This window comes from Dufourea novaeangliae, unplaced genomic scaffold (assembly GCF_001272555.1).
Source record: "Dufourea novaeangliae isolate 0120121106 unplaced genomic scaffold, ASM127255v1 scaffold170, whole genome shotgun sequence".
Classification (NCBI taxonomy): Eukaryota; Metazoa; Arthropoda; class Insecta; order Hymenoptera; family Halictidae; genus Dufourea; species Dufourea novaeangliae.
Window position 1 is genome coordinate 1,244,376 of NW_015374081.1, and position 26,019 is coordinate 1,270,394.

The following is a 26,019-nucleotide window of genomic DNA, read 5'->3' on the forward strand; positions in this document are numbered from 1 at the left end:
GGCCCTCGTAAATTCGTTTTTTGTCCGAAGCCTTGGCAATAAAAGCGGAGGGGCAACAAAGTATGCGCTTCAAAGGTTCCACGGCCTCCCCAGTGGTGGGGATAACGGCAGGACAATAATTGTGTAGAACAAGCCAGACGATAATCGAGAGGAGTCTGTAAAGCAATTTTTGAAGACGGTCAGTTGGAACACTTTCTATAGAAAGTAAACTATTTAATATCACTCGAATACAAAAATGGTAATAGCTCAGGAACAAGGTCTAACAGGGCACTTGTTTATAGAAACTTGTTTCAATAATAGTTCTACGTCTCTTGTTCACCACTGAAACGGGTTCCACAAGTCACAATACACCACGCTATATCTTGACGTGCAACTAATTTTTAACACGTTCACTACCGCCGTTTGTCACAAACCATGTTCGATCGGTACAACATGCCTTCTTAAGTAGGCACTACAAATTGTTAAAATTTGATTTAATAAATATTCCCCGACTGTTATATTACAGATTCGGTTTTCCACAAAAAACTAGAAAAATCAAGCTGATCATCGTTAAAGATTTCGTTTCACTGTCTTTTACTTACGACTTCGTTTGCCTTACGACTTCGTTTGCCTTTCAACGCATTAAATGCCCACAGTAGTCGTCGGTAAACGGCACAACAAAGTTATACTCGCTACTATTCTAGAAATACATTTAACAGTAAAATAATGGCTCGATATAAACACGCGTCAACACGCAAATACTTTTTACCTCGATAACAGTAACTTAAACGCCTCGTATTATGACACTAATCCGACAATGAAAACTGGCACTTAATGTGTTGACAGGAAAATTGGACACACGTCATCTCGCATGAAAAATCGCAGCGTGACACGTGCGTATCGCCGGTAGCGAACGTGTTAAGGACAAGATGGATGCATCCGGGAGGCATTTGCTGGTATTAGACGCAGCACCAAGAAAATATAATTCTTCTCGGTTGACTCGATGCGTCGAGGACACGCGCGAGCGCGTCAGAACGCTGTCTAAAAATGAGTGCGTCAGCGCGCCGTCCAGAACCGAGCGCGTCAGCACGCCATCTAGAACTGACAAGAACTGGTCCTCAGGCATAACGCTGTCATTTTAATGAGGTTTAGCACACAGTGATAGAACTTGGAATACTGAAGCCAATGTTGCCATTAATTTATGAAGTATTTAATTTTAAAGTTGCAGTCTATGTACAAGGTGTTTCCGAACTGGTGGTGCAGCCAGAAAGAATGTGATTCCACATGTAAAAATAAGTCGAAAATATGCAACCAAATATTCTTGTATAATGCTTCGTTCGCAAGATAATTTTTGAAATTCATCAAAAACGTGTATGTATTCGTGATGACAATAAATAGAAACGGAATGTAATGAACAGACGCGTTAACAAAGTCCTATTCAATTGCACGTGTGTCCAGCCGATTTTCAAATTTTACGCTCCCGAAAACGAAGCAAAATTTTTACTCTACATTTTCGGTTTATTTTTGTGTGTAACATCACATCCTTTCGGGTTGTATCATCAGTTCGAGAACACCCTGTATATAGCCTACAAATTTAAATCTTTGCACTCGGAATTTCTAATTTTCCATACATTTTGTTCCTTCAGAAGGGACAGTCGAGTGCAAACATTAAATATCTCATAAAATAATGGCTATACGCGGTTGAAATAAATATCATGGGTCTCACGATTCCACGTTCTATCACTCTACTAAATATTATCAAAAAGTCTGCGTTACACCTGAAGAACTCTCCTTGTGACTGCGTCAGAACGCCGTTTAGAACTGAAAACTGAACGCGTTAGAATGCCATCTAGGATTGTGCGATCAGAACGCCATCTAGAACCCTGCGATCAGAACGCCATCTAGAACTGTGCGATCCGCCTCTAGTCCGAGACGAAGATCGCGCGGCGGCCGTCGCTGTTCGACGAATCGAAGGTAGAGCGTTCGTTCACGAAGCTTTCTAGCCTTCGGCAAGGTGAGCACACCGAGAGAGCGCTTTTTTCTGTTCGTCACCTTGCACACACCGTCCACTTTCGGGCCACGACGCCAGCCAGCACCCGTGGTTGCGCTAGGACCCAGACGGCCTAGCGACGTCGTTGCCCGGTCCCCCTCGTCCCTCTTTTTGTTCACCCGTTTCCGTTTGCCCCTTTACCGTATATCACCCGTTCTTTTTCCACTCTCTAATCGGTCAATGAATCGATCCTCTAGATCAGCACCGATCGTCAATCGTTGTTCATGTCCTTCAGCTCGGTGTAGGCGATCCTCTTCCGGTAAAGGTTGCTGTTTGGCGGTATCACTTTCCTTGTATTCGGCATGGTCGACGGCCCTGGCACGTAGTAGTGCCGCCTTTTGTACACCACCATCCTGCAAACGGAATAAATGTTAGCGATTGGTCGTTCGATCGAATTGAAATCGATATTGTTTACACTGCTCAGAACAATTTTGAGGGTCGCTAATGTAAAAATATGAAGAAAAAAAACAAATGTAATGAAAGAAACGCGATTAAGACAGATGATCCTCTGGTTGTTTTGAGCCGTGTATCACTTCGGAGAACCCTTTGATATAGTAATGCCACGGTAGCAAGAGAAAACGGACGCAACTGTTGGACTTCTTTAAATTTGTCACAATAGGAATATGAAGAGCAGATCAGATCGTGGATCCTATATTCTAGATTTGGTTGCGACAATGTGTTGGTACTTGATAAACTGTTCCCGAAAAGCGAATTGTTATGAACCCGGACGATCAGACTTGAATGTACACTAATTTAAACTGTATAATATAATACATATAACATACAGCATAATTTAGTATCATATAGTATAACATAAAATGTATAGTAAATTAAAAGTCAACATAAATCAGTAAAATCATCATAAGTAAAACACAAAATTTGCAATCGGTTACGTTCGTTAAACGGAGACCGTTAAGTCGTTTGGGAATAGTTCCAAGATTAACGTGGTTTCTGCCGACACGATGAAACGATGTTTCACGCGCAACAAGTTGGTAGTCTATATATCGTGCCCTCGATTTTAAACTTCGATCACACGATTGCTCGTTAAGCAAGCCACCACCATTCCATTAAGCGATTGCCAATAGATCGCAACACAGACCGCACGTTTTTTGCACCACCACAGTTGCTTTACTGTACGGCTAACAATAGGCACCGAAACGCTACACTTGCAGAAGTACGTGGAAGTTCAAGGACGGACAATTCGAGTGATTCCTTCGTTAACCCTATAACGCCCAGACTCTTAAATCATTATTTTAAAATTATGAAACTGATATGTACAGGGTGAGTTCATAAGAACTACTACATAAAATATGTTTAATCGGTGACAGAATTTGTCGCACTTTTGAAATTGTGCTTTGCACCGGTGCAACGCTAGGAGTTAAAGGGTTAAACGGCGGGAGAACCGTGGTTGTCGCCCCCGTAACCCGCGTATGTTCCATCGTTTTATAAAGTGACGTAACACACGTCCACGCTTCGAAAGTACGCTCGCTGGGGGGAGGGGAGTGTTCACGGACGCGAGGGAACGAAGACTCGCGTCTGGCTCTCACGCATAACGAAATCAGCTAACCAGCTGGCCAGCTAGCCAACGTCGTCGAGAAACGAGTGCATCCTTGAAATCGGCGGACCTCGCGAGATCTCGGCGTCAAACGGTTGAACGACGTGTTCCTGTCACGCCCACTCGCCCGAACGTCCGCGCGTCCCTGCGTGCGTTCACGTGCACTTGTTAGTACACTTTTCGCAGAACAATTCGGTAAAATGATGCTCGGTACACATCGAGGGGATCGAGAGGGTCCAGAGGATACAGAGGATCGAGAAGATCCTGAAGATCGTGAGGATCCAGAATATCACGAAAATCGTGAGGATCCAGAGGATTAAGAGGATGTGAGGATCCATAGGTTTCAGAGGATCGAGATGATCGAGATGATCCAGAGGATCCATAAGATCCAGAGGATCCATAAGATCCAAAGGATCTAGAGGATCGTAAGCATCGAGAGGATCGTGAGGATCCAGTAGATCACGAAAATCCTGAGGATCCAGAGGATCCAGAGAATTAAGAGGATGTGAGGATCCATAGGTTTCAGAGGATCGAGATGATCCAGAGGATCCACAGGATCTAGAGGATCGTAAGCATCGAGAGGATCGTGAGGATCCAGTAGATCACGAAAATCCTGAGGATCCAGAGGATTAAGAGGATGTGAGGATCCATAGGTTTCAGAGGATCGAGATGATCCAGAGGATCCACAGGATCTAGAGGATCGTAAGCATCCAGAGGATCGTGAGGATCCAGTAGATCACGAAAATCCTGAGGATCCAGTAGATCACGAAAATCCTGAGGATCCAGAGGATTAAGAGGATGTGAGGATCCATAGGTTTCAGAGGATCGAGATGATCCAGAGGATCCATAAGATCCAAAGAATCTGAAGGATCGTAAGCATCGAGAGGATCGTGAGGATCCAAAGAATCGAGAGGATCCAAAGAATCGAGAGGATCGTGATGATTCAGAAGATCGTGAGGATCCAGAAGATCGTGAGGATACAGAGGATCGAGAAGATCGTGAAGATCGTGAGGATCCAGAAGATCCCGAAGATCATGAGGATCTAGAGGAGCGATAAGATCGATAAGATACAGAAGGTCGTGAGGATCCATAGGATCCAGAGAATCGAAAGGATCGACCTAGCGTGGAAATTGCCTGATCGATCGTCGCGTGAAAAGAGAACAACCACGGGCAAAAAGGCGAGTTCACAATTTTCGATAGATCTCCAGGAGCGACGAGATCTATTGTACGTCAGTTTCAAAGCGCTGAATGGAAAGTTCCGCTGGATCTGGCGGCCGATATCTAGCACGGCGACGAAGGAACCGCGACACCTCGCGACGATGCGCTCGCGTGTCGTCAGTTCGCCGCCGTCGCCATTTCCGGTTGCGATCCAGCGAACCGCGGATCGTTCGCGGCGCTCTAGCCTGGAAAGATCGTGCTCGACGATCATCATGATCGAATTTTGAGGAAATTGTTGTTCCAATTGGGAAAGTGCAGTGGTTTCGACAACGATCTACAGCTCCTGGCCATTGAATTCGGGCCGCTTACAATTTTCAACATTTTTCGTGTTTTCGGAAAAATTGAAAGGCTTGAACGAAATTTAATTACAAATTGTATTCGCTATTCAAATATTATACGCATACATGTTAATAATTTGTCTGTTGCTGTACATTGTATCTTATTAATTTATTGCTATCCAGTGTTTATTGCGAGAACTGCACGGTGCGTGACGAACAGAACTGAGTGCATATTTATTCTAGAGTATCAGTGACAAGTGTACCGTAACTATGTGTTTATTTCAATTTTGCATTATTATATTTTCTGTATTATGGATCGTTATAATAAACTTCAAGCCAATCTCTGTCGTCTGTTGCACTCCAAATGTGTCCAGCCCTTCAAACCGTAACTGAAAACCTCGGAGAAAACCTTCTTTTCCTCTACGTGCGTAAAAAAATAAAAAAGATTGTAAAAGTATGTGTGTATTTTATTAGTTAATAAACTTTATTATTAACTTACGTTCAGACCGTTCAATTTTACCAAAAGTATGTAAGATGCTGAGATTTTTTTGAATGATCCTAATTCAGTGACCAAGGAACTGCATAGCTAGTTGTTTGCTCACCATCTGGCCGGTCTTCAGAAAATCCAACGGTAAAAAATCGAGGGAAAAAACGGAGAACGAACGAAAACTCAAATTTCCCTATGATGGTTAAGAGGTTTATATGTTAATAGTCTCTTCGATGGAACACACGTGAGTCGAGGAGACTTGGAAGATTTCGATTTGTTATTTCTGTGCTCCACGTGAATGGAAAGGGAAGGTAGATATGGTAATATGCAAGACAATGTTGGTTGGTTCGTTGCACATACAGCTTGCGATTCTCATAAACATCTTTATCGCAGTTTGTATAGCACGCCGTCGACGGAAAAAATACAGTGTGATCGTAAAGTCAACTGGCAGGTAATACAGTTTTGTTTCTGGCTTCAGGAAAAAAGAATTCACTGGAGTACGTTTAACCCATCGATAGTTTGTCCTGAGTGAGAGATAACTAACTCTAGCAGAGCGATGCGTATCTTTTATTCCATGAAACAAATCGAGACAGTTATCCAACAACAAAGGATTCCAGGATGCACAGGTGTATAATCGCGAGACATTGTCAGACGTTTGGGGATCAGGTTGGGTAGATTATTCTGATTTATTCACTTTATTTAAAAGTCAGCACACAGACGGGCAGATGGATCAGGGGGAAGCATGCTCGGTATATATCGATCGATAAAAGGCCCAAAGACCTGGACCGTTTACTTCATCGAGTCACAGTATCGATCTTTTTGTCCCTCTTAAAAAAAAAAAAGGATCACAACCAGACCTGAAGAAGCCGCGAAAATAACGAACGAAATCAACGAATCTCATCCTTTCAATGTGCGTTTGCGATAGATTTTATTTTCACATCCAGCGTCCACGGCCTGAATATCAGACACGCGATCGATAACGGGGGCCGCTGCTCTAACGTCGCGTCTACTCGATATATAGTACGTATAACTATAACTCTCTACCTTAAACGGTGTGTGCGTGTAACGATGAATCGTTCAAAGGACGATCCGCGCCGCGTATTGCAAATGCAACGTGTCTAATGCGAACTTACTCTAACAGAAGATTCAAGGACGACTACGGCTGCGCCTCCAGCGCCGTTTGCCCCCGGTTAAGCTGCGTCTACACTACGTAGCATAACAAATTATATAGCAAAGTAATAAAACTTGTTAGAAGAACAGAAAGAAAAATGTTACTTAACATTTTTCGTGTTGTACAGCAAGTACAGATTCTTTTCGATTATTGTCCCGAACTCGGGTCCGCGCTGGGACAATAATCAAATAGGGAGAAATGCTTCAGATTCTCGTAAATTCGTTTTTTTCAAGTGTATGCGTTTCAAAGGTTCCACGGGCTCTCTAGTGGTGGGGATAACGCCTGGACAATAATCGTGTAGAACAAGCCAGACTATAATTGTGAAGAGTCTGTAACATGTGGGCCGTCAAATGTGACGGCACTGTTAATAATAAGATGAAAAATGTTGTACAAACGTGTTACGGACTTGTGCAAAAGGTATTTTGTAACAAGTTATAAAACCGTGTTTATAGCAAAATTGTGTTTAACAATTTGTTATATAACACTCTCTTTTCCTATCGTCTATTGGAATTCGTTCCGTCTAATCGTATTTCAGCCATTTCAGCCCTTTAGTCGGGAGACCAAAGTGATCGCGGGATCGAGGGAGCAGCAACTTTGGCGGTTCTCAGGTCTCTGTACACCGCTCTTTGAAACGCGATGTAAACACAATTCAGTGTGTCTAGATCTGACTAGATAGATCCGCTACTCTTCTCGATCCGCCAATTTCCGCGGGGCGTTTCGACGAACGCGTTTTCCTTCGATCGATCGAAACGAATCCTTTGTTTCGAGATGTCGAGATTGCGTCTCCTATTCTTTCTAACCCTCTCGATTTTTAAGCTTCGAATGTCAGCCGTGGAATCGCAGTGATTTTGGTAATTATAAACGGTTGTTTTCGGACATTTTTAGCAACGGAAGGGTTAACGGTTAGACCAGTGTTTCCCAACGTGGGGCGCAATTTGAATATTTTTAACAACAGTTTTACCTATGTGCCCTTTCCTATTTGAAGCAACTATTAAACTTCTTCAAAACTTAGGTTTACTATTAGGGGGCATCGAAATCTTTGAGGCGTTGGGGTAGGCCACGATTCAAATATGTTGAGAAACACTGTGTTACATGTACCAAGAAGTAGCCTTCTATTATCAAGGCGTTTTAAATTTCAAATGTATTACCATACTTGTTGGTAAATCTAACGTAATTTGTCCCTATACACCTGTAATCGATACTTCTGAACCAGATGCACTGCAATGGTAATCATGGAGTCGCTTTCCTCTTCAACGAATCCACTCGAAACATGGATACACTCGATTGTTCTCGTTACTCACCCCGATCTCTGGCTTCGTCGCGGCAGTCAACTATTCTCTACTAATACTAAGAACGATTATGGCCCTATCCCCGAGAGGTCTCGCCAGAACGATCTTTCGTTTGATCGTTCGAACATCGACAGAGGATGCTATATCGTCGCATCTATCTACGACCACGTGGTGGTAAGGTCCTCGTGAACGTCGATAAAACTACGTATATATATATATATGTGTGTATATGATCGAACCTGGCGGAAATATTGGGGGTATCGTAGGAACGTGTTCTCGACCAGCGATTCTAAGTCCCTCAGAAATCACAGACATCCTGCGCGACGGATCGAACACGCGTAATGGAATGGTTAAGTATTGGCTTCTCGTAATGATCGACTCTCGATCGCGGTGGGACAAGCCGCGAGAAGGTAACGATCGGAGAGACACGATCGTCGATTAATTTTTCAAGATAGATAGGAACCCACTTGTCATCGGGAACTCCAGGTACCATTAAGGCTGTACAGTAAATTCTCGATAAATGCTCAAAAAAATCACCACGTTAAACGCTCAGGAAGATCTCTACGTTAAGTGTTCAAAAAGATCCCTACGTTAAATGTTCAGAAAGATCTCCACGTTAACCGTTCACAAGGATCTCCAAATTAAATGCCCGAAAGATCTCTACGTTAAATGTTCAGATACATCCTCTATGTTAAATGCCCGAAAGATCTCTACGTTAAATGTCTACGTCGCCGCCGAAAAGAATTACAAAACCGAACTGCTATACGATAACTGTTCCACACTTATCGAGAATTTACTGTATCTGGACAATACGATTTCCACCAAACGATCTCTCCATTTCTATAGAATAAAAATGGAATCATTCACACGGTACTTTTCCGACAAAACTGCAGATTCCTGTACTGTGAAAAATTGTTATCCTTCTCCGCAAGATCGAAACTTTCGCGTTGGAATGGAGCCGAAAAAGAAAAAGGAAAATTCCTAATCCTCGCGAAATTTCGTGTTTCGCTTTACTCTGGATCCTACACTGTCTCGCGAATCCTGCTCGACGATTCGGTGCGAAAACCCTATGGAATCACGTGTCTCTCCGCTCTCTTGGAAGTTACTTAGACTACATTTTGGTACCCTGAACGGTCGAAACAGGTTCAATGGTCAAACCCAGCTTCGGTCCCGTCCTCGGCAACAGCCAACAAACGTATACAAACTAGCTCTAACGAACAATGATTCTCGTGTCTGCCAGTGCCAGCACTCGCTTTCGTTTGGTCCGCCGTTAATCGGTTCGTTTCCTTGGCTTCCTACCGGGCCTCTGGGCGGAAAGCAAAGAGGACAAACGACGATCGGCCGCGAACGCGTGCACTTGTGCCTTTGGATCGACAGAGAGAACGCGATCGCGCCGATAACACACGCGATTCTATCGACAACGGTTTGCTCTCGCAAAGGTATTCCCCTAGGCGCGTTAGACCAGAAGAAGGATATCTGAAACAGAAAGCAGAATAGAGGCGTAGGTTATTTCGAGTCCAATACGAGCACAGTTTTTGGAAGTATTGGGATTGAGGTGCACGCACGAAACTGTCGTTTTGTGTGAAAATGTTCGATCGAAAAAAAGTGTTATTGTTAACCAGATTAATTTAATCATTTATGCGTTTGCTGTAGACAATGGTGGATGTTATTGAACGAAACAAATTCCTTGGCGCGGTTCAGATTCCGATTACTAGACATTTATCGTTTACACAATTGTCGATTCATTCGTAAAGAAATATTATTTTATTATAAAAATTGAAATTTCCACGTTTAAACGATTAAAAATGACGAAATACTTTTTTTTATCGTTTATTCGTTGTTCGAAACATTTTATCTGGATAATGAGTTTGCCCATCTCTGAGTGACAGAAGCACGTGTTTCATGACACTCACCTCACCCTATGAATCCTGCGGCGAGCGATATAATCAACGCTAGGATGCCGGTCATCACCTGACCAGCCGTCGACACGACCACCTGCTGGGGCGCCGCGCTCAGTACAACGTCGTCGGGCACGAAATGGTCATCAGCCGTCAACCTATCACCGTACCTGGCCAGCAAGTCCATGATGAGTCCGTTCGTCCAGCCGAAACCCAATTGTACCTCGTACTCGCCACCGCCCCCGTGGCCCCCCGACACCGTCGCGTCGTACTGCGAACCGAAATCGAACCCGTTCGTTTCTGACGTCGATCTGACGTTTCGACGATCATTGCACGCTACAAATTTCTCCAAACTGTTCACTTACTGATGGTGTCCCACCTAACGTGAGCATCTTAACACTGAACCTACCAAATCCTTCAAAGAGACAGGAATTAGAACGGTGGAACTGATTATTTGACTGGTCGTGGTAGGTTTAGTGTTAAATATCTCACTTGTTTCTGATGACGGAGAGAATATGTGAGAGGAAAATATTATTATGTACATAATTTTCCCGTTGTATGTTATAGCCAACATTATTATGCATTTTTCCATGTATAATAGTATGACCTTGAAATGACCTTGAACTCTACAAATTTTAATTTCACTTATACAATTTTTTTCCACCATCTGATTCATCTCTTGAAACCATTTAAATTACATAAAAAATGTTCCTCGTATGATCACAGATAGAGAAGATAGTTAGGTGGCCTATTTGAAGAGGAACACCCTGTATAACGACTGATCAACCTTCGTCCAGCTGGTGCCGGGTCACGTTTGATCCATACGTTCATCTTGAACGCAGGGAAAGGAATGGCTATTCCGTAGTGTTGCTAACGTTAATTAATGTCAATATTGCTATGAAACGCTCGAGACACGTTTTTTGAAAACATTCCATTTCTCTATGTGTCATAGACATTATTAGATAATTACAGTGGTCCTTGTTTAATAGACGTACTTTTTTCCCCGCTTAATTGCCGCGGAGTTGTTCCCACTAATTCCTGGAACCGCTTCCACGGAACGAGCGTCTCCACGTTATCTGTGTTACAGATCGTGAAACAGCTGTTCGAACCTTTCTCTCTATAGTTCACTCACACAGAATGTTTCCCATTCTCGCCACCGAAGCGCTGAGACCAGTCGGCAATATCTGAACCATCTGTCTCCCTCGATAACTGTCGCCAAGCGAACCTAAGTTTCGATTATTGTCCATTAAACAGGGACTACTGTGGTTAGTATCCAAAAATTAGAAAAATTCGAATATGGGACAAATGTACAGGGTGTCCCACGACAAGTATCAGTCGAAATAACGCCCCAAAAAACTGTTGCTATTACGAAATTCTAAGAAAGGAAGAATTTTTACTTGTACAAATCACAGTGTTTTGGGGGTTGAAAGAAATGAGACAGCGAACGTGACAAAAGAATCGAAGGCGTGTTAAGCTGGAAAAAAAAGAGCTATACGTCTGGAAAAATTCGTACGCTCTGGTTCGATCGTTGCTCTACTTAGCCAACTAACAAGGATAAGGCCCAACACTTTTCCAAGTTACACAGGAAACTTCGAAAGCAAATGACTGAAAAACATTCTGAGTATTTGATCCTATACAGGGTGTCCTACTGACATATTTAGGATGCTCAAGTTAGGTGGGACCCCTTGTATTGATTTGTAAAAGGAAAGGAGCCAACTACATATCCTAAAAGTCCCATTAAAATCGGCGACTCGAAATTGAGGCCCTTTCCTTGTAAGTTTCGTCGACCATTCAGCCAATTATTCTATCATAGTCGAGACCTTCGAATAGTTACCTTCTCGAACATGCTGTGCGTCTCGTTGAACGCCTTGTAATTGCTCCGTACCCATCGTTGGCTGACCTCGTACGCCAGTCTCTGGGCCCACGGGTCCTCGGTGTTGTTCAACGACATGATAACGAAGTACTGTAACGGCGGCCAAGCATTCGGATAGTCCCATTGCTCGCCGGAGTGCTCGAGGGTGGTCGGTATACCGCCTAAATTCAACATGATCTGATTCTTCTCGAGATACTTGAGCACCTTCGAAACGTAGTCGTCCCGTTTGGCCACGTCGAAACAATTTGTCCACAACGGCAGAATGTTCGTTGGATAGAAGTAATCGCGTTTGATGTCGTTCAGAGTGTCGTAGTCCAGCCAGGCGCCTACCTCGTCGTGCCACAGCACGGCTGTCACTGCCTTCATCCATTCGTCCGCTCTTTGCCGATAGTACGCGGCCTTCGTTTCGTTGCCCATCCGCTGACTGTACTGGGCCAGCAGCTGTGCATTCCGATATATTATCGAGTTCAAATCGACGGGGATAATGTATCTCGTTTTCAAGTTCGTCAGATTACCTGAAGAAGAACTGGTCTAGAGTGTCCGTACCTCGGTCGAGGTCTCCGCCTAGGTGTACGGGGTGTCGATAAAGAAATACGTGGGGATGTTTTTACTGGGTGGATTCTACTTGTCACATTGACAAGGGAACACTTCGGTATCCAGAAGTCTAGGATTTTTTTAAGTTTGTAAGGGGCCTCAAGAGGAGCATTGGGGACAATTTTTCGTTTTTGCGGATATTCTGTTTTTTAGGATTAAACCACCCCTTAAAGGTTAATTTTCCTATTTTCCTATATACCTTAAAAATTATGATAGATATCATAAAATTGTTGTTATAAAAATTTAATGGCTTTTTGTGCTGTATAAAATTCTGTAATGAGACTGTTAAAAATTTGTTTATTTATTTATTTAAAAAACAAAATTTTTAACAATTATATTGCACAGTTTTATAGAGCATGAAAAACTATTAAATTTTTATTCTATCAATTTTTGGATATCTAGTATAATTTTCAAGATATCCAGGAAAATAGGAGAACATATTAACCTTTAAGGGGTGTGTTTCACTCTAAAGAATCGAATATCAGCACAAACGAAGAACTGCAGGATGTTTCTATTGAGTTCCTTTACCAACCTTCGACCACTCATCGAGAATTTACTGTATGTTGGTGTACTACACCTACACTACAACATACAGTAAATCCTCGATGAGTGTTCGAAGGCTCCTCGGCACTGAACATTAAATATTTCATAAACTAATGGTCATATGCAGTTGAAACAAATATTGTCTTTATACTATCACTGTGCTAAACCTCATTAAAAAGTCCTCCTTGTCAGTGTCGAGTAGCCTTCGAGCACTCATCGAGGATTTACTGTATATGAGACTCATCAAAATCCGTGTCCCAGATTACTATCAACACCCTGTATACGCGATCGATGAAAACGATCGTTGCCCAACCGGTTGAACATCAAAAACGCCGCGAAGGGTAGCGATACGATTTTTATTTTCGAGCTCGCGACTCGTATTCGAGCGGGAAGCACCGCTTTCACCTGGGAAACGGAACGGCGTCCGTTGGGGCCTTGAACGCCACCGATCGTGATATCTCCAACGAGATATCTCGGATAATACGGAACGCGTAGCACAATAATTGCCGACACAGTTTCTCGAGGCGCGTCGCTTTGTTCCCGAATGATTTGAAGAAACCACGGAAAAAAAAAAGAATCGTGCATCGTCGAGAGACGATTCTAGTAACCCTGTGTTTCTGATCTGCTAGATCCTACCAGGCGATCTACGATCGTTTCTTGTTAATATTTGGTTGTTCCAGAAAATATTTTGTTTGTCGAGTCCATTTATTATTTGCTGGCGAAGGTGACGATGCACGGTGGATGTCGATAAAATTCTCTGACTGAATCGACGAATCGATGTAGATCAAGGATCCATGCTACTGGTTCGACGCCAAGAGTCTTTTCTTTTCACATCGATGTTGGCTTAGTTAATCTTTAAACTTGTGACTGTTTATTTTCTTACTTTAGTGGATAATGATGTGAAATTTAATTCATGTTTATCTGTAATGTTTTGATATTAACGTAAAGAAATAATATTTGTTCACTCAAAGCACGGGCTCGCTTTCCAGAGCCATCTATCGATTCACTTCCGTAAGCGATTTAAAACAACTAGGAGGCGAAATATTAGATCGTCCGGAAAGTTCGTGCCGTATTGGAAGGCAGAATTACGACTCACAATTATTACTTTCTATCTTACTTCATCAGCAAATGTAGTTTCTACGTCCTGTTGCAGTTTCTTATAATTGGGTAATTTTATCCTAACAGTTACACAAAAAATTATCCTTCCGGTTAAAAATCTCTTTAATAGGTCTCTGATTGACTTCTCTGTTTCCGGAGGTTTTTTCTGACATCGAATTCTTCCACGAACAGAAGTAAATAATCTTTTTGAGAGGATGATAAATAGAGTTAATACTATAAACTTTAATGAATTATATTTTAATAACAAATATAAATTATAAAAAAATATATTGTTGTTTTTTATATTTCATAATGCGTAACTAAATTTCTTGCGCTTGTATCTCACACTCTATTTTACAAAAAGCAAAGAAGTCAACTTCCAACAACGTTTATATTCAAAATCTATTTCGAGAATGATCAGACGATTTTTTCTTTCTTCGGTGAAAAATGGTAATAAAGACAGTGGTGCCTGAAACGGCACGAACTTTTCGGACGATCTAATAATTATAAAATGCGCGACATTTTCTGGGACAACCAAATACATGTACAGTACACTCGCGATAACTGCCTGCTGGATAAGTACAGATAATAGGCGTTTCTGATAGACTTTTATGAGCTGAATATTATGAATCTGCAAATTATTTTTTCCCAGCACGTCCACATTTTAGAAAAAATAGTTTAAAAAAAATTGCAAATTTTCAATTTTGGAGGTGTGTTGTGCTTTTATAGTAATAGTTATTAATTTGCTTTTGACTCGAAGTAATTCTTTTGGACTCCGAAATTATTATATTATACACATCTAAATATGTTTAAATAATGATCAAAGTAACAAAAGCACACGTCCTATTGACTCTCGATAATTACCCGTTCCTAGCATTGCCCGCCTCTAAAGCCCCAAATGCGGGTAATTACCGCGAGTTTACTGTAACAATTCGACGATGAAAAAAAGAGAGAAAAAAAACGGCGCCGAAAAAAAAATTGACTTATCGTCGATGACGGAACACCTCGTTTACCTTTGTTCGTGCCGTCGTGTATGAACCAACGACTGGAGAAGTCCCAGCCCGACTCGGCGGCGGTCTTCAGCTCCGCGTAGTAGTTCTCTTTCTCCTCCGTGGTGCGAAAGCTCTGGCTGGTCAGATAATCCTCTCTGATCGATAAAAATCATTCCCGATTGTTAAAACGATCTCGCTAAAAACGCGACACCGTAGCTTGCTTAACGTGCGGAGGGGGGTTGGGCCTTACTTGTAGGACTCTGGTCTGGGTCCAGCGGACTCCTCGTAGTATCTTGCCAGCGTGTAGTTGGCGCCGTCCAGTTCGACCTCGATCGTTCGATTGGTCATCCAGAAGTCGAACTCCTTCTCGAGTAGATGGAAGTTCTCGGACAGCCAGTCGTAGTCGTTGGTGGTCTTCAGGTATTCGTCGACCATCGGGATCAGAAGTGGCGGATGCGATCTCATCGTGTAGTAGATTCGTCCGCCGTTCGGTATGAAACCGATCTTGTCCACGATCGAGACGAAGTTGCTCAGCATACCTTTTACGGTGCTGTACATCTCCGAGAGCAACAGACCTTTGATGATCCAATACGAGTCCCAATAGTAGAACTCCCGGAATCTGCCGCCTGGGACGATCACTGGATGGGGCACGTAGATGATCGAGTATTGGTCCTCGTTCACACGGACGTCGTCTTTCATCTTGCGACCGAGCATCTTCCAGATGTGATTCAGGTCTGAAGCGAATTTCTGTAGGTCCTGGTCGTGGATCTTGTTCAGGAACCGCGGATGAGGCGTCCAGTCCGCGGGGTCCCATTCCTCGAACTCCGAGCCGGCCGGATCGAAGGTGTCGTTCACGAACTGCTCGATCTGATGCCTGGTCGGCATCTGATCGACCTGCTCCATGAAACGACGGAACAACGCGAGCGTCTGGTTCGGCGGATGCTTCATTTTCATGTCGACGAAGGTCTTCGAGTCCTTGTAGATCGACGCCATCTGTATCGTGTGCAGGAGCTCGCCATGGCAGTAAATGTCGCTGCAAAGCCAGACAATCTCTTTCGTTCCTTTTTCTTTTTTTTGTGTTTTGTTTTTCGGCCGACATCTGCATCGATCGCAACCTCTCCCTATTTTGTGTTTGCTCTTGAGCATTTCTGAGTTTTTCTGCTACGGTATTATGGGGCAGAAAGAAGTCACGCGGCGCAGAAATATTGTTTTTTTTTTTTCTGCAATTCCACTGACATTGTCTTTTCGAAACGATGCTAGGGTTTATGTGCAAGATGTGGGTACTGAATTTTTTCCTTGCAACTTTACAGGTTTCGAGAAATTTTGGATCTGTTCGCACGGATCGAAACTACGAGGAATCTGTTCCATATTTTCTTTCAGAATCGGCGGTTATGTCACGGGGTAATTTGAGTTACGTGATCGAAAAGGGGATGATTTTTCGACAACAGTCTTTTGATTTACGAAAGTAAGCAAAAGTCCTAGACAGTGCTTTCTATACGTATCCCTCTTGGGTATTGTGCTCCAACTTTTACACTGCTGGAAAAATATCATTCTAGCTTGTTTAGTTGATTGGGAACGATTAAGAGCACGCTAATGTGTTTTGAGTCTTCGGTGGTCAGACTTTTACGGTGTTTTCATTGCAACTGCGCATGTTTCTCGATATCTTCGAGGTGACACCTATAGTTTAGAGGGACCCTTTTATGATGGACTTTACATTGTTTGGCTTGGAACAAAATATGGACATAATATGGTTTTTATATTATTATATTAAAAACTAAACCACTTGGAACGAAATAATTTTTACCATCGGAAGCATGTAAAATGTCATTTTTTTAAAAAAAGTGGGCTTAATACATTTTGGCTCTAGGGTCCAGGTTTTCACTGCCGAAAGTGGCTACCGATCGTTGGTGATGCTCGTGAAGCACAACTGTTTCATTTATCATTGGAGACAGAAACAGTAGAGGAGGTGATCTAAATATAAGCTACAACTTTTATTTCAGAATTCAGGGCCAAACCTGTTGAAGAGTTTTAAAATATAACACTTCAGTGAATCTAGAATATTTTTGTTTTATGACACGGACTTAAAATAAGCTTCTTTTGTTCTTAACTCGTAATTTCACACGATTCCTACTAGGATGAAACACCTAATAAGACCCTCTACTTCAACCAGCCCATATTTAGATCAGAGTCGGGCACAATTTTATTGGAATAATACACAATGAAAATCAGCAATATCTAAGATTGTCATCCTGATTTGGATACAGTTAATGAAATTAAATAATTGTTTGCCAAGTATCTACTCGTTCCAGAAGAAACATTACTTTGTTGAAAAAATTGGAATTTCCTTGTTTAATCAATTGCAAATGGCGAAATAATTCTTTTTATCCATTATTCGTCAATCGAAACCCTTTATCTCGATAATGAATTTGCCCATCTCTGATTTGGACTTTGGCCTGTATTTGGATCACCTCCATTGCTGGGTCGCAGAAGGGTTAAGCAAAAGCAAAGCCGTCAAATCAACTCCGGACTGTCCCAATTCTTGGACGATCCTCGTAGTAACGATCTCGGTGAATCCCACGTAGCTCGCGGAACGCTGAGAAAAAAGTCTGGGCCATAAATCACCGATGAATATTGACCGTGAAGCGATCGTTTAAATGCAGAGAATTTCCGGCCAGATACACGCTGCTACAGTCTCTCAGAGCGTTGGTATTATACGCAGACTATTCTTTGTCGGAGAGATCCGCGAGAGCGCGAAAAATCGAGGAGCGAGAGACGACCTTGAAGAGGAAGCTCTCTCGACGCGAATTCGCGTTTCGATACCTCCACTGGCGGATTATTAAGATTCTAATTTTTAAAGATTCTAATATTTAAAGATTTGAATATTTAAGGATTGTAATATTTAAAGATTTAAGGAAAGGAAGATAATTAGAAAAAAGACTCTAAAAGGTTTCAGCGCGCAATCTTCTAAAAGAATGACTTTAAAAGGAAAAAGAACTTTAAAAGAACATTTGAAGGACTTTTAAAAGTATCCAGCGGGCAATCTTCTAAAAGAATTATTTAAAAGGAAAAAGAACTTTAAAAGAACATTTGAAAGACTTTAAAAGGATCCAGGTGGTAATCTTCTAAAAGAATGACTTTAAAAGAACTTTCGAAGGACTTCCATAGGATTCAGCGGGAATTTTTGTTCCCTCGGTTTTCTGGCTAGTAGGAACGCGACGATTCGAAAATTCTTCGGCAAAAGGTAGACGGCCGAGAACGGAAATACGACGTCCACGCGATTCCACTTGACCTTCGCCGGTATCGATGCAAATACAGTTACTTCAGCGAGTTATCTAAACGACTTTCGATTACGACCGCACCGTGAGTCGAGTCACCTTTTGTAAATAAAATCGTTAATGGCGCACACGGGCAAAATGTTTGAGGATTCATGAGCCAACACGCATAACTACACTTAGACATTTTGATAATAAAAATAATTTACTCCGAAAAGGGTGAAAAAAGAAAAAAGAAACAAGGATGGTGAGCCAAAAAAGGTGGGGAAACTATGGTTCAGCGTGAGAACCGACACATCCAAGCGATGTCGTCACGATGTCGAGGAACCGTCAGCTGCGATTCCGTCGAGACGCGTCTCTGGGATGTTCGCGGTTAGAAATGTTATCGCGGCGGCACCGTCGAACGCGAGCTCGGATCCCCTTAATCGGCCTAATATTTGTCGCGAGTAATCTAGATATCCGTTACAGCGACGACGCGTAGAGCTCGCGGCGTTGCGTCGTCGCGAGAATCGCGGCTCGTATAACTCCGTCTCGAGGCGAAAGAGGATGCGTGAATTGAAACGAACGACGACACGTTGTCGTCCGACGATCGCCTAACGAGTTTTTGATTCGCGAGACGAGCAGTGGACGTTGCACGATTTCGTCGCTCCCACTCGCGACGATCTATCGACGGAGGGTTCACGATCTTCGAATTCCTTTCGGTCCACAGAAACAAAGATAACGTGTACTTGGAGTCAATCAGAGTTTAATTTTCGGCGGGAACTTCGGGAATTGGGGAGGGGATATTTCCTTTCGCGTGCATCCTCCCAGTTTCTTGTAAAACGGCTATCGATACGCGTCCTGTTTATCCCTGATGGTCGACGATCAATCTAGACACGGTTCACGATCTTCGAATTTCTTTTGGTCCACAGAAACAGAGATAACGCGTACTTGGAGTCAATCAGAGTTTAATTTTCGGCGGGAACTTCGGGAATTGGGGAGGGGATATTTCCTTTCGCGTGCATCCTCCCAGTTTCTTGTAAAACGGCTATCGATACGCGTCCTGTTTATCCCTGATGGTCGACGATCAATCTAGACATGATCGACGATCAATCTAGACACGGTCCACGATCTTCAAATTCCTCTGGTCACGAGAGACAGAGATAACGCGTACTCAGGGTCAATCGGAGTGTAATTTGTTGACGGAAATTCTAAGAAGAGGAGGGGTATCTCTTTTCGCGTGCATCCTCCCAGTTTCTTGTAAATTGGCTATCGACACGCATCCCGTTTATCGCTGGTTGACCGCGAACTCCACGTCGGGCAAATAATTAATTAATCGTGAAGGAGATACCGCAGTGGGAAGATAATCCGTGCAGTCGATGGTTTCGTTACTCTGTTTCGTGTGTTTGCTCGCGGCTCGTGTTTACAGTCCTCGAGATAAGACATTGTCGACGACAGAAGCACGTTCCAACGACGCACACGGCTAGTGATGGGTAACCGAGCATTCGAGCTATATATTTAATAACATAGAATTCCTATCGCGACATAAAAAAGTAACTTATGCGTTATTACATATAGTCCGATTTATGTCGGGTTTGGACATATTTTCATCAAGAGAATCTCCTACATTTATTCATAACATTTTTAAGAAAGTACACTGAAAGGAGTAAAAGTTTCAATTTTTTTTCATGGGTGAATTCGTTGCGTTTGTTACATTGTAACCCGAGGGTCGGTTGCCGGCGGCCAGATAACAACCTTCGCCTTTGCGTACCAGAGCCTCGGGTCTCCGCTGAGATCATAAACCTGTCACTCGAGCTCGTTCGAGTAGCTCGAATTGCTCGGTTACCCATCACTACACACGGTGGCCGAAGATATGCTCGAGTTACGCGGGCAAGAATCCGTACCTATCACAGAGATCTTATCGATAAACGACTTTACATTTAACCCTCCGATTTCCACAGTTCGAATCGTGACCCAAAACGAACAATTTTGGTGATTTCTACCTGTATTGACTGTTTTACGAACTAAAAGATTGAGATAGATACGAAATTTTTCACTAGGGTGCATTAAAGGCGGCCACCTGTGGATGCCTGTGGGAACTGGAGGGTTATGAGACTAAATACTCAAAGTAACAATTTTTTGTTCTTTTCAGTGTATATTTGCAAGTATTGTTAGTGACCTAATCTATTGCTGCTGCAGGACACATCCTCTTCCTTTTACCTCCACACTCAGATACTGTTGGTAATTGATATTAATTCTCTGGTAGCAATGCAGCTGTACACTTTAATTGCCATTTGAGTACATATTATTCTGTGTTTAAACGGACGGTTTAAGTGCTTCTAATTACAGCCATCTAATGCGTTAACTATTCTCGACGAATCAATAACCTCTTTCCATAACGATTCCAGTAACTCTTCGGCAACTTTATACGAAATATACTCTACAGATTAATATACAGTAAATCATCCATGAGTGAAGGCTCCTCAGCACTGACAAGAAAAGGTCCCTAGGTGTAACATTGCCTTTTTCTGAGGTTTAGTACAGTGACAAAGCTTGTAATTCTTAAGTCAATGATATTTGTTTTAGGGATTTTATGCATTTATAGCCTCTGTGAAATACAATAAAAAATAAAACTTTCATCGAATTCAACGAGTTTTCTATTTTATTTTGATCCCAATACGATACTTAAAAGCGAAAACAAATTTCTACGATTGTTCCGGTCTTTATAAATTTCTTTAGAAGCTTTCATTTTGCATAAAAATCCGCAGTCTACTCATTAGTTTAGTTTATGAAATATTTAATGTTCAGTGCCGAAGGAACTTCGAACCCTCACCGATGATTTACTGTATTTTGCCTATAACGAATCGATAACTTCATTACGTCATTTACAGGTAAACGGATGTGTCTTGCCCACCTAGACCGACCATTTCGACCACTGCCCACACCTGTTGACGCGGCTCCGTGCCACGATACGCGTCCGGATTCAATCGCGTTGCGTTGTTCTCGCCTTTTGCCCGAGCTAAGGTCACGTTCATCGTACCTACTTGCGGAACACGTTAATTTAAAACACTGGTACGCGGGAGGCGTGCATCGTTTCGTACAGTTCATTGCTAAGGCCATTTCTCTGGCACGACTCGATCGCCGTGGGACGAGATACTCCTTCCCCGTAATTACTCCTCCGAGGTTCGACCACGTTCTACAACGTGATCTACGCGGCACGCCGTGATCCACGAACAAGGAATGGCTAAACTACGATTCTAATCCGTGTCCATGATTAGAATGTTGTCGATTCTAATCCGTCTACCATTAGAAGTTTGCCCCTTTGACTGGAACGGAAATATAAACGCTAACCTCTTAATTCCTGTCGATAGATACTACAGTAAATCCTCGATAAGTGTTCGATGGCTCCTCGGCACTGAACATTAAATATTTCATAAACCAATGGCCATATACGATTGAAACATTGGCTTCAGAATTCTCTTCTTGTCAGTGCAGATGAGCCTATGAACACTCATCGAGGATTTACTAGATGTAGGATTACTTGATGTGGGACATGCACTCTGCTGAACTGAAGTATTCGAACGATATGATACTTAATTGAGTAAATAATTAACATCCGCGGTCTATTTATTACATTTCTCATGTTCAAAGATACTATAAATGCGTAAACATCTGTGGTCTAATTATAATAAAAATACCACTTTTATTATACCAGAGTATTTAAAAAAAAATGAATAGGCTTAACCTGACTGTTAGTAATTCTCGCGTTGTTATGGCCAGGTGTCACTGACAACTGCATAAATAATTCGTCATATATGTACACACGTCTGGGAACTTGTCACGGGTTACAATTGACCCACCCACAGACTATGCCTTCTTTTTATAGAGAACTTTGCTTGTCAGAACCCTCGCCTTTAAACCGATATTTATTATTATCCTCGTCATTTTCAAAGAAAATAAAGCCAGTCGAAAAATAAAATTTTAGAATCACACACAGACATTTTAAAAATCCGCGACTTCTCGGAATACTTTTTGAAATTACGTCGTGTAATTAAATTCGTCTGATTTTTAGTACAACAACAAGCATCGCGAAAGGAAAACAAAAAACTTCGTGTGCAGTGACCGAATAGGTGGTGAAATAAACCAGAAACACAATTGTCAAGAATATCGTGCGAGTACGGCGGACAGTGAATATTCCGAATGCTACATAAGTGTTGCGAATGATAGCTGCAGATAGAAAAATACGTAACAGCTGCGACTATCGCGTGTTCATGCAACGCGTGTGTGCGGTATTATCTATTTTATTACCGCCTCGATGAGTTAGAAAAAAATGTTCGAAACATTCAACAGAAAAATGAACAATAAACGTTCAAATAAAAACGATCCAGATTCCGAGTCGAAGCCGACAATACCTACTAATTATAAACAGCAATGGCATCGTGACAAGCAAAGATCTCAATGTAATAAACATTGATCAATATACACGCGTTAGAGTAGCAAGAAAAGCCAACTGACGTATTAATAGTTATTTAATTTATATTTTGAAATGCACGTGAGAAACACACCTACAGTCTCTGTGTATATACATTGCCGCTGATAAGTATTAGGACACTTGCCGAATATGCGGTAAATGTTACATGGCATTACGAAATTGTAAAAAGCGTAATTGCAAGAACCATAGAATAGCACGAGTCTCAACGCAATAGATCGTGATCGAGATAAATCAAAAGGGGGCGGCGTGTTCGTCATCGTTTGGCCGTGGATCAGTGATCTATTTCCGGTGGAGGAGAATTTCGTTGGGGTCGTGATCGAAGGAATCGCCAACTATTTGAGCAAGTCGTGACACGGATCCACGGTGGGCGTCACGATCCTCTAGCGTCCCGTGACGCGCGCGCGACAACCGATCATTCTGCTCGATCAGCTGTTTGAAGCACGTGGCATCTCGTGCGCACGTTGTTGCCTCGACACGTACAAATCCCGACCACCTATCGAGACTTAATAGTGATCGCTAGATTACGGATTTTTATGTAAATTAAATCACATTTTAGAAAGTCGTTCATAAAGACGAAAACAAAAATAGGAATTATTTTTGGGTTCAAAAGAAAATAGAAAATTCGTTCCATCTGACGAAAGTTTTGTCCTTCATTGTACTTCACCGAGACCTATAGGCTATAAATGCATAAAATCCGGAATCTACTGATTGGGAAATTTTGGGGACCGAAAAGTCTATCTTCACAGTATTAAGGCTTCTAAAAAATGTTCATTTTTTACATGACAAACACTAAAGAAAAGTACACACGGATTTTACGATTGCTTGGCAATATTTTGTGCTACAGACATTTCTGTAATGTGAAATTTTTATTCTAACATTCACTATTTTCATGAAAATGTTCATTTTGAAATATGCCTATGTATTTCTTTAACATCACGATTTTGTTGACGAAAAAAATATGCAACAATATTTTCACAATCTTCTATATATGTATAATAAATGCCATTAATAAGATTTTTCTACTGAGTTTATTGTTTCAAAGAAAAAAATTGCTAAATAAACCTATAATTCTCATGCGTCCAAAGTCGCATCTCCATAAGGCCCTTTTTATCCTTTAGCGGTCTGAAAAAAGGTGATATTTAGAAATTTGTTTACAGAAAGCAACTTTTTCAGCTTTATTTGTTATTCATTCAAGTAAATAAAAAATTTATTGTTGTATATAGCGCAATTACGGAGCAACCCGTTCAGCGCCACCTACGAATACATTTTTTTTTATTTACACGAATGTATAATACATAAAGGACAGTTAGTTTTTTACCAAGTGTTTTTTGCTTTCCTTAAAAAAATTCCTAAATATCATCTTGTCAGGCCGGTAAAGGGGAAAGGATCCTTCTTAACACGCAAACGAATGCGTAAAAGACTTCTACATCTCCTCATACACCTCTCTACTCGGCCATTTCCGTGTTTACCTGGCGCAGCAATGTCGTACCGCACCGCCGGCGGCTGACCAAAGCGACAACGACAATTCTGCACTCTAATTGTTGCGTTCCGCGAGTCATTCCGATTGCGCAACGCCGTTATTACCGCGAGACGCGCGGCGATCGAGTCCAGGAACCATCGTCCTCCCACGCGTGATACTACACGTTACCGAATGTAATCGCGGTCGCAGCTCCGATCGGTCAGGGTCGCGGCGTGTGCGCGTCCTCGACCCTGTCCTGCCAGCGCGAGGAAATCCGACGAAGGGACACGTGTGGAGCAAGGTAGAACGCGAACGGGAGAGAAAGAAGGACGGAGGAGATCGCGTTTCGTTGGACAAATTTATCAATCGCGCGATCGTTACCGAGCCGGTGGTGTTTGCGCTCCAGAAACGATCGAACCACCGATTTCAATAGATTTAAACCTATTTCAACCGATTTTCACCAATTTCAAATGTTAAACAATTTCAACAAAAATTAACCAAATTTAACAGAGTTCAACCGATTCCAATCGATTTTAACTGATTTTCAACCGATTTCCATCGATTTTAACCAATTTCAACCAATGTTGACAGATTTCAATAAAAATTAACCGATGTTAACTGAGTTCGGCCGAATTCAATCGACTTCTATTTATTTCAACCAATTTTAAATATTAACTATTTGCAACCGATTTCAACCGATCGAAGGTCGAAGATCGAAGCGGAATATCGTGGAACCAAGCGTCGCCGGGACGTCGTCGGCGAGCGAAGATTTATTATTTTGTTGATCAGTGTTTTTTGTGTACTTACCTCTGACACGGAGGCGGTTTCGCGTAGCCTGCCTTGTTCGCGGTAGCGTTAGCTTGAAGAACGACGAGGAACGCGAGGAGCGCAGCATTCAGCAGGCAATTCATCGACGCACAGGGCGTAAAGCTCGATGCCATTTTCTCGTGAATTCGACGATCTTCACTAGACACGATCGCAGGTTTTACGATTCTATGTCTCCCTCCCTCTCTCTCTCTCTTTTTCTCTCAGTGTGTTTTTTTTTCTTTTACTACTGTCTTTTTACCTCTGTTTATAACACGAAAGGCTTGAATACGGGAAAGCGAGAGAGCGCGCGCGCGCGCGAACGGGGGACGTTACACGCTCGGAAACAACAAACCTTTTTTTCGGTATTTACTATATTTATCGTCTACTACGATTAGTATTTTTTTTCTCTTTTCAATCGCCTCTTCTGTTTTCCGTCCAATTTGAAGAGACTTCGGGGCTGCTCTTATTCGAAAGGTATAACTTTCTCACTCGTTTTTCTACCTTTCGTTCTCTCTTTCTCTTTTCATCTATTGACAATTTTTAATCGGTCTCTCTCCCTCCGTTCTTCCTTCCCCCTTTGATTTTTTGTCCCTTGTTCTCCCTTTCGCTCCCTCTACCACTCTACTCTCAGTTTCGCTTTATCTGTTCTATTTCGTTTCGCTAAAGCAAGGTCGGAAAGGACGAGACCGCGCGGAGGAGACTCGGTTTACTCGGGGTTTGATGTTTCCTTACTTTTTGGTGATCGGTCGACGTTGCGAACCGTCCGTTCTACGGAGCCTGCGAGGCGGTTTCAGCTCCAGCTGCAACGCCGCATCTTCCCTGGAACAGAGAAATTTCGCGGCTCGATAAACTCTTACTGCGATCGGTCGAGCTGGACAGAGAATTTACGAAATTATGCCGTTGTACGATCAATATACTCCATGGAGTTCAATTTAACGATAATTATTAAGTACAGTGGATTCTAACTATATTGCCATGGTCGGGG

General features: G+C 42.3%; 1 protein-coding gene across 2 annotated transcripts; it reads right to left on the reverse strand.

Annotated features, from left to right (window-relative positions):
* Nucleotides 1-2,043: 2,043 nt before the first annotated feature.
* On the reverse strand, nt 2,044-25,735 carry LOC107190713 (trehalase-like). 2 transcript variants are annotated; one of them, XM_015579569.1, is made up of 6 exons: nt 25,035-25,735; nt 15,276-16,058; nt 15,047-15,180; nt 11,760-12,313; nt 9,946-10,196; nt 2,044-2,382 (listed from the first exon to the last, which is right to left on the reverse strand). In XM_015579569.1, the coding sequence occupies exons 1-6, from the start codon at nt 25,166-25,168 to the stop codon at nt 2,241-2,243; spliced, it is 1,998 nt and encodes a 665-aa protein (XP_015435055.1). In that variant the 5' UTR covers nt 25,169-25,735; the 3' UTR covers nt 2,044-2,240. The 2 variants fall into 2 exon arrangements, with proteins under 2 accessions (XP_015435055.1, XP_015435056.1); XM_015579570.1 differs by lacking the exon at nt 2,044-2,382 and adding an exon at nt 9,090-9,503 and having other exon boundaries at nt 9,941-10,196.
* Nucleotides 25,736-26,019: the final 284 nt, after the last annotated feature.

What these genes read in the sequence shown, in the direction of transcription:
- LOC107190713 (XM_015579569.1), bottom strand. Translation starts at nt 25,168, where the DNA reads ATGGCATCGAGCTTTACGCCCTGTGCGTCGATGAATTGCCTGCTGAAT. An exon ending in ACACGACGGCACGAACAAAG is followed by an intron (nt 12,314 to 15,046) that starts GTAAACGAGGTG and finishes GTTCTTCTTCAG; the next exon opens with GTAATCTGACGAACTTGAAA. An exon ending in CGCACAGCATGTTCGAGAAG is followed by an intron (nt 10,197 to 11,759) that starts GTAACTATTCGA and finishes TTCGGTTCGCAG; the next exon opens with TACGACGCGACGGTGTCGGG.